The sequence below is a fragment of the Fukomys damarensis genome, unplaced genomic scaffold (genome assembly GCF_012274545.1).
Source record: "Fukomys damarensis isolate Sample0158 unplaced genomic scaffold, DMR_v1.0_HiC HiC_scaffold_9, whole genome shotgun sequence".
Lineage (NCBI taxonomy): Eukaryota > Metazoa > Chordata > Mammalia > Rodentia > Bathyergidae > Fukomys > Fukomys damarensis.
In genome coordinates, this window is record NW_022900921.1 from 29,756,038 (window position 1) to 29,765,502 (window position 9,465).

The 9,465-nt window shown below is 34.2% G+C and overlaps 1 protein-coding gene across 4 annotated transcripts in view; it reads left to right on the forward strand.

Moving 5' to 3' along the window:
- Window positions 1-8,850, forward strand: part of Fbxl21p — a 13,399-nt gene extending 4,549 nt beyond the window's left edge. For 3 of the 4 annotated variants that reach the window (XM_010614096.3, XM_010614097.2, XM_010614098.2), the window contains 4 exons: window positions 3,031-3,397; window positions 3,834-3,953; window positions 7,172-7,343; window positions 7,824-8,850. In XM_010614096.3, coding sequence (XP_010612398.1) covers window positions 3,032-3,397; window positions 3,834-3,953; window positions 7,172-7,343; window positions 7,824-8,467 — 1,302 coding nt within the window. In that variant the 5' untranslated portion in view covers window position 3,031 and the 3' untranslated portion in view covers window positions 8,468-8,850. The remainder of the gene's footprint in view (window positions 1-3,030; window positions 3,398-3,833; window positions 3,954-7,171; window positions 7,344-7,823) is intronic. The other variant, XM_010614099.2, reaches the window with a different exon arrangement.
- Window positions 8,851-9,465: the final 615 nt, after the last annotated feature.

A 9,465-nucleotide genomic window follows, 5' to 3' on the forward strand; every position in this document is an offset into this window, starting at 1 on the left:
TTTTTCCCCCCCTTACAACATTTATCCATGATGCGAAAGCCATGAGTTTATCTTGGTGTGGACTTAGTGCTGTTCTCTTCCAGTTTTGTAAACTTTGCTCCTAATTCTGGCAGGTCATTTTGCCTGAAATTGATCAAACCTCAAAGAAAGTATTCAGGAATTAATGTCAATCTGTCACTGTGTCAAAAATTTACATTCTATTAATAGCAGACTAGTCAAACTGTATTCATATGGCAATGATAAAGTAACAGAAATTGTAAATCTGCCAATTTGATTATTATAACTGTGATGGTATTATGTGCTGCTAAAAACTGGAACTAAAATATTTACACAACCTATAAACAAATAAATGTAGTCATTAACTGTCTTAAATATTTTGTAATGTCTCTCTGTAGATAGTATTAAAATGTAGATTTTCAGAACCCTTTGACTGTCTAACCCATAGCCTTAATAGAACTTCAAATATCATTCCTGACAAGTATTGGAGTATTTCCACTAACCAAGCTAGATTTTTTTTTTTTAAGAACAGAATGTAGTTCTGGAATTAATTTCCTAACAGAATCCTTCAATCATATATAATGATCTATAAATAACATAAGCATAAAAATTACAGGGTGTTTACTTACAATTCTGATGAATGTGTTTTGTGGTATTTTGAGAAGATAGGAGGTGAAATCATATGGATGCTGGTGAGTACCCCATGACAGCAGTTGCTTCATTTCACTGGGTCTGAGTGAACTGTAACTTGGAAGCCTTCTTTAGGTAAGAAAGGCTTGAAAAAAAAAATCAGTTTCTTAGGGTTAAAAAGAAATTATTAGTGTTTTAAATGGTTACATACATTTAAGCTAGAATTTTTATGTTAGGGATTTCAAGGCAATAAAAATCAATTTGTCTTATGTTCTAAAATATATTTTATCGATGCATGGTCATAAAATTGTTATATATGAAGTTTATAATTTATAGATGAGTTTTATGACCTGAAAATTAATGTCCACAAAGAAAAGAAAATTAAAATGTTATTTTTACTAAATTATTGATATTCACATAATACCCTTTATTTATGGTGATTCTGTTGTCAGTAAATTGGCAGTTTAATGACTTTACTAAATACTTTTAAGAATCATGTTCATATAGACTTAATATATAGCATAAGCCCTTTGTTTAGAGAACCGTGAAACAGTTTTCTCACCTGGCATTTAGGTGAAATCTTTTTTTGTTGTTGTTTGGCTTCAGTGCTTTTCTAGAAAGGATATTAGGGATAACTTTTGTTGATAATTTAGTGAAATTTTAACTATCCATTTTATAGGTTAACCTAATAAAATCGATAACAAGCAGAATGTTAATGAATATTATCTGCATCTGAATTTAGAATCCAGCTTCTGTTCCTTTGCCCATTTTATGGAACTAGCATTGAAGAGTGTATCAGAGGCATGTGCTTTGAATTATTGGTAATCAGCAATTTCATGTATTCTCTGTTATGTCCCCCATGCATAACTGGTTTATTCAAACTAAATGTATATGGTAGCTCTTTTTTGATACTTGAGATACAGTTTTGCAATTCTTTTTATTTTTTACTTCAGTTTTCCAAACCTTAAAGATGACTTTCCATTTTATTCAGTGACCATAGGTCAATCCTGCTTCTGGGATCCAACTCTATGTTGTGGTTAAAAAATGTTTCACCAGACATAGTGAATCACAGGACAGATATATTTATATATTAAATGAATATTTCATTAGATTTAAAGGTATGTTTCAATCATGACACTGAATATTCCATATATACATTCCTAACATGGAAGGGCGAAAGGAATGTTAGAGTTAAAATTCAGAACCACTCTTGCCATTGTTTTGCTTTTCAAATAATTAGTACTCAAAATTATTTGGGTTCTTACATAAGGTATATGTAAAAAATGACCAAACATATTTGAGTACATTTGGATTTCAGGTTTGTTGGAACTTAGCAATATCCCAGCCTAATACGTGTGGATTCCTCTTCTCTTTGAGGATGGGATAAAAAGCCCATTCTCTTGCTATTTGTTACTGACTAGAGAGGATCTGGTGTGGTACTTGCACAAAAAGTTTTGTTCCCAATAAACCCTCCTTCCCTAGATCTCCAGTGTACCAGATGTTGTATGAAAATTGTTGCTTATCATTTACATTTTTGTTAAAAGGATGCCTTGACTTAAGGAATGAAAATAGTTCTGAAAAAAGTCATTGGACAACTTAGTTTAACAACATAGACTGCAAAATTCATTAAATACCTGCTATGTGCTGCCATATAAAGTACTTCAGTCCTTACAACAACTTTATGAGATGAGTACTACTGTTCCTTCTGCTTTATGGATGAGAAAACTGAGGCTTAAAGTGTAGTCTGCTCTTCCAAGATCACATGGTTAGTAGGTAGCTCAGCTTGAGACTAACCCAGACCTATCCTTCTCATTACACTGTACTGTGGTTAAGACCTCCCAGGAGTTCTTAGCAGAATTGCAGTGTCATGCTTCCTTCTTTGTAGGACATAGTAAGAAACTGTAATTGACCAGGGGGAATAAAAGGGACATAAACATATTGCTTCCTTGGACATTTCCTCTTACAAGCTTCCCTAACCACTTCTCCCATGTGCAAATTCATTCACATACCATTCTCTTTTTCTTTTACTGAAGCTTGTCCCAAATTCAGTCATACCGTTTATCATTGCATTTTATCACGTAATCATAGCTTTAAGAATAGGTTTGCAGGGCTGGGGATTTAGCTCAGTGGCCCTGCACCTACCTTGCAAGTGCGAGGTCCTGAGTTCAATCCCTGGTACACACACACATAAAAAAAAAAAAAAAAAAAAAAAAAGAATAGGCTTGCATTTCCTTATCTTAGTATCACAAAGTAGCACCTATCAATGTGTGGAAGTGGAAGAGTACCACTAACTTTGTGTGATTAAATAATTTTCTGGTTTCTAATATTCTGTATAGATAGAGTATAAATATTTGATGGAAATACTAAAAAGATCAAACACCTAACGTTTTCTGATATTTACAGAATGAAGAGGAGTGACTTCTGTGTTGTGAATACAGTGATCCAGTCTTCACCAGCAGTGAAACAGCCCAGACTTGGTCTCTGCCCTTCCCTCTGCCAGACTCACATGTACACTGTTTTCCAAGACTGGGCGAGTTTGCCTCACCATGTGGTATTACAAATTTTTCAGTATCTTCCTTTAATAGATCGGGCTCGAGCATCCTCTGTATGTAGAAGATGGAATGAAGTATTTCATATTCCTGACCTTTGGAGAAAGTTTGAATTTGAACTGAACCAGTCAGCTACTTCATATTTTAAGTCTACTCATCCTGATCTCATTCAACAGATCATTAAAAAGCATGCTGCACATCTTCAGTATGTCAGCTTCAAGGTAAGAGAAGGAAGCATTAAATACAAACATCAGTTTACATTTCGTAAACATTCTTTTATGTATGGATCCTTAAGACACTCAAATTTTTCAGAATTTTTGTCCCAGGATGTTTCTTGTTTTTCTCTAGTTATTGTGTAGATTGAAATGTAGAACTTGAACTGTAGTTGAGTAACTTAACCTTTAGTTTTCTTCATCTGGATGGCATTATTAAAAAATCAGATAATCCTAAAAGACTTGAAAGTCAGAAATCTTTGTGAAGTTCATTTATCCTCATCTCTGTTTCTCACTTTATGAGACACTGTATAAAGACAAATATTCTTTTATATTGATTGAAGGCATAGATAATACTTTCAATTGAATTCTATTAAATAATTTTATTTCCAGTAACTCTGATAAATTACCTTGAGAAAGTTCAGATTAAAAATTATCTTTATAGGTTGATAGTACTGAGTCAGCTGAAACTGCCTGTGATATACTTTCTCAGCTGGTAAATTGTTCTATCCAGACTTTGGGACTAATTTCAACAGCCAAGCCAAGTTTTATGAATGTGCCAAAGGTAAGAATACTGTGCTTTTTTTGTGAGATACAGTAAATTCTTAAATATTGCCAAACTAGAAAAAAGTAATTCTTTCCCTAAAGACAGACCATGTCCTACTCTAGTCAAAGTGCACTGTACAGAAGTTTATTAGAAAAGATGATTAGCACTTATTTTTGTTTGAGCACTTCATCTATATTGCCATTCTTTAGCTCTGTCTTGTAATTTTAGTAATTGTTTTGCAGTAAGTATCATTAATATAAAATTTAGTTTATCATTTTCAAAGGCTAGTTTTTATAGTTATTTTGAATATGGAGTGTATTAGGGCAATCTTGACATTTTTCCTGTAATTCAATAGCCTTTCCATTAGAGATGGAACAGTATAAGATTTAACTAAATAAACTATCCTAGTTTGAGCAGTGCTTGAGTTCTTATAGTATAGTAGAAACTCCAGCAGTGGGTTAAAAAATATGATTAAAGTTTACTTCTTTTGCATTAAAAAAATCCACGGTGAAAAAGGTCCATAGCAGGCATGAAGTTATTGGGAGCCGAGGCTCCTTTCATCTCCACTCTCCCCAAGGTGTTTCCATCATTGTCATTGTGAGAGAGGGCTTCCTGAGCTCCATTATGATCCTCTCCTTGTTCTAGGCACCTAAATGGAAGGAATAAACAAAGTGAAGAAAAGCCCTCTTCTCAGGGAGACTTCCCATAAGTACCTGTAATGTTGTGTGTCTCAGTCTGGGACCATACCACATTTCAGGAAAAGAAGGAAATCTTTTTGCTGCAGTAGACCCACCTAAAAATTGGGAATGGATAACCAAAGAAGAAAATATGAATGATTGTTAGAAAGCAGCAGCAGCCTTGGCCACAGAAACTGCTATCTTCTCTTTACTTGGCTCACTTTGAGTGTTCTCTATAAACTAGCACCCCTCTACTGTGTTGCAGTATTTTTTTCTTATCATTCCTTAGTATGTGAAGCCACCTTATTTATTTATCATTATTTATTCTCTTCTCCCTACATAAACTCATTAAAAGAAGAGACTCTGTTCATTTTAACATACTAAACCCAGAATTAAAATAATGTCTGGTGTGCGGTAAACATTAAATTGTGGCATCTTGTAAGACTGGCCAATGGAAACCCCCCTATTGTAGAGGGCAGAAGAGTTAACAGCATCTTTGCACTCACAAACTGGGTGGAGTCTGGCTGTCTTTAGCAAGCATTTCTGCCAGCATGTTTACCTTTTAAAGAGATAACCTGAAAAAAATGGGTCATTTTGGAATTAGAGTAATGTAAACAATCAGATGGAAACTTACACTTCTAAATACTTGTCTCCTTGTTTAAGAACTGTAGAATCACTTAAGCCTGAAATGCTTCTTGCATCCTAAAAGCTGTGGGTACAATTGCATGTCATCCTCAGGGCCAGCTTCTAGGATAGCTGCTGGCTTCACCAGAACAGATAGTAAGTAGCAAGCTTCATCTCAGGCCCTGAGTTCAGTAAAAGTGATCTCTGCAGCCTCGGGCAAAGTTGGGGTTCTCTCTGAGACTTAGTTTTTTTCACTTAGAAACTAAGGAAAAATAGGGTAAAATTACATCAGTTGTGCTAAGTTAATAAATACTAAGCAAATATATTGTTATTATAATGAAATATATACTTTAAAGCTTAAATATCCTTTAAGACTAAAGCAATTCAGTTAATTAAAGGGAAAAATAAAACATTTCTTAAGAAAAAGTGACATATTTTAGTAATAATTTTGGCACCATGATATTTTGCAGTTTAGCCCATCACCATGTGAAAATTTATACAAGCCAATTTATAATTAGTGGAAATCAGTATACTTCTTATAAATAAATTAGCACTTATAACCAGTTTAGTCCAATAGGGATAAGAGGTTCTTTAGTGGAATCCGAATTGATTTTGAAAAAGGAAAGTGATCATACCTAATGGACGTGATTTCCAAACGTCCTATCCTTAGATCTGAAAACTTCTGAAAGTCTACCCATTTTGATTTTGAAGTCAAAATATAAGCTTTAGTTTTTAAAATTTAGTTTAAATTTTTTAAAGTATGTAAATATTTTGATGTATTTAGTTTAGGTAATTTTCTAGGAAAAGTATGTCGCCAAAGATTGTAAAATCTATCCCCTCCACAAATACTTTTTGATCATCTACTATAAACCAGATGCTATTTTAGGTCTGGAAATATAGGAGTGAATAAAATAGATAAAATTTTGTTTTTTCTAGGGAAGGTGTTGAAAAGGTCTAAAAAATAAATATCTCAGGCTTTGAGAGCCATATAGTTCTGCTTGAAATACTCAGCTCCAGTGTTGCCACGTCAGACCGGAACAGACAGTGCATACTTGAAGGGGCATGGCTGTCGGCCAAACTTTATTATGGACACTGAATTCAGAGTGTCTTAATTCATATCACACAATGTTATTCTTTTAATTTTTTTCAACACTTAACCACTTTCTTTGTCACCAGGACAAAATATCTGACACCTGTAGGTATTAAACCTGAAGGAGAGGATTACTTTGGCTCACAGGTTCAGAAATTTGCATCCATATTCAGCAGGCTCAAACACAGAAACAGCATTGTAGAACGGCCTGCTGCAGAGAAAAGCTGCTCTTGTCATGGTGGCTTGGTACCTGAGAGGGAAGGGGAGGAGCTGGGAGAGAAACATACCCCTCCAGAGAATGACTGCCACTTGTGACCAGGCCCCACTTTGCAGCAGCACACTGAGCCTTATGGCCATGATCCATTCAACTCCCAAAAGCTGCACTTCTGATACATGAGGCCTGAGGGGCCATTGCAAATCTAAAGCATAAAAGTACTTCAGTAATGTAAAAATTCTTCTTAGCTCGTGACTCATATAGTAACAGGCTGTGGGCTGGATTTGGCTAGTGGTTCAGTTTGTCCAATTTGGTCCAATTTGTCAAATCTTACTTCTGGAAATAAATATAATTATATCCTTTTGAAATTGAAAACCAGATTCTTAAGGTTGGAAATAACTAGAAGATCTGTTTTAGGAAATTTTGAAAACTTTTTCCCTCTTATTATTCCCTTTGTCAATTATAAAACTGTACTTTGTTCTAAAAATATCTTTCAGCTAATGTTACTATGAAAAACAGTAATATATTGATTTTACTCTTATTATTTACATATGTTGACATAGTTTTAATTAATTATTTTTTGTTGAAGCTATAGAATTTTGAATAATTTTTTTTCTTTTTGTCATCTGAGTCTCATTTTGTGTCAGCACTTACGGTTGTGTTCATCAACTCAAAATCACTGTCATCAATCAAAATTGAAGACACACCGGTAGATGATCCTTCACTGAAGATTCTTGTGGCCAATAATAGTGACACTCTAAGACTGCTAAAAATGAGTAGCTGTCCTCATGTTTCATCTGATGGTAGGTTTTGTTTTTTTAACGACTGAATTTTTTACTACAGTAATGTAACTGGAATTTTTCTGGTTTTTTTTGAGACAGAGTTTTGCTGTGTAGTTCAAGCTAACTTTAAACTTGCTATGTAGCCCAGGTTGGCTTCAAACTTGTGATCCTTCTGCCTCATCACCCTGAGTGCTGAGATTTTAGGCATGTACCAATACACACAGCTTTAGAATTAAATGCTCATGAAACATAATTTATTTAAGTGATTTTATTCAAAATAAGTATTAATTTTCAAGCTACAGTTTAAATTGTTTCTCTTGCCAATATTGTAATAGTATATACAGATATGTACTTTGTATTATCTGTATAGTTAGTATCTTCGAAACCATCTCAGAAATCATTAGATCTCTGTTGTAAGAAATTGAATAACTAGTATCAAATTTAAATTTACAAAATATACTGGTATGATTCTGTGTTAAGAAATTTTCCCATTTCCCACAGGAATTCTTTGTGTGGCTGACCATTGTCAAGGCCTTAGAGAACTGGCGTTGAATTACTACATTCTAAGTGATGAGCTTCTCCTAGCACTTTCAAGTGAGACTCATGTTAATCTTGAACATCTTCGAATTGATGTTATAAGTGAAAATCCTGGACACATGGAATTTCATTCTATTAAAAAACACAGCTGGGATGCACTTATTAAACACTCCCCAGGAGTTAATGTTGTTATGTACTTCTTTGTATATGAAGAAGAATTTGAGACATTCTTCAAAGAAGAAACCCCTGTCACTCACCTTTATTTTGGTCGCTCAGTAAGCAAAGCAATTCTTGGGCGTCTAGGTCAAAACTGCCCCCGACTGATAGAGTTAGTGGTGTGTGCTAACGGTCTTCAGCCTCTGGACAGCGAACTTCTTTGCATTGCTGAACACTGTAAAAACTTAACGGCCTTAGGCCTCAGTGAATGTGCAGTTAGCTGTAGTGCATTTGTCCAGTTTGTAAGACTCTGTGGGCAAAGGCTAACCCAGCTTTCTATCATGGAAGAAGTTCTGATCCCTGATGAGAGTTACAGCTTAGAAGAAATTCACACTGAAGTCTCTAAGTACCTGGGAAGGGTGTGGTTCCCCGATATGATGCCCATGTGGTAACCAGCTGCCAGTGGTTCTGTGCTACTTTTTTTTTTTTCCTAGTAAGATTAGTTGCTTTCTACCTATGCAAATGTACATTTTAAGATACTTTGCTGAGATATTTTAGGATATTTTACTGTTTGTAAACTGTCTCAATGGATTGCTGCGGAATGATTTGAAAAAGTGTAAGAAATTAGAATAGCCAGAATAGTTGGTGTGGCACGGACACTATGTTAGATTAGGTGGTTGATAGACTAAATTACAGGTGGTTTTTCAGTAGCTTCCTCAGCCTTCCTTAAAGGCATATTTTGACTTGCTAAATAAATTTGTAACATTAAACTTGTATTCCTTACATTATGCCTTTACTTTACAACTTCATATTGTTTTCATTTTATCTGGTTCATCTTGGCATTAATATATTTTACATATTATTAAAAATTAATAGTAAAATCTAAGTCCAGATACAGAGGCTTACTGAATTTTACTTATAAAATTTTTAGCACTCCATAAAATAACCTTTTTAAATTATATTTTGTTAGTACATGGTCGCAGTAAATGATGATAACATTTAATTTGGGAAATTTATATATAACACATCTTGGGCTGGGGATTTAGCTCAGTGGTTTGGTGGCCTGCCTTGCAAGCGCAAAGACCTGAGTTCAATCCCCGGTACCAAAAAAAAAATCTTAATTCTTTATTTGTCCATTCCCATCCTTCTGTGCTTCCTCCAGGTCTTATTCTTCTTCCTATTTGCAGAGGCTATATTTTCATGTTTTTTCTTCAATTTTGTTTTCACTCCTTTTCCTTCCTTTCCTCCATCTCTTTTTCCTTCCAGTTTGAAAAAAATGCTTTATTTTGCTCTTTATTTATGTTTGGGTTTCTCATATAAGAAAAAACTTGCAATATTTAAACCTGAATACTTTGAGTTCTATTTTATATTAACTATTTTTATTATATGATAATTGGCATTAGATTAAAATTAAATGCTAATTCATTTTATAGAGACACTATGAAAACAA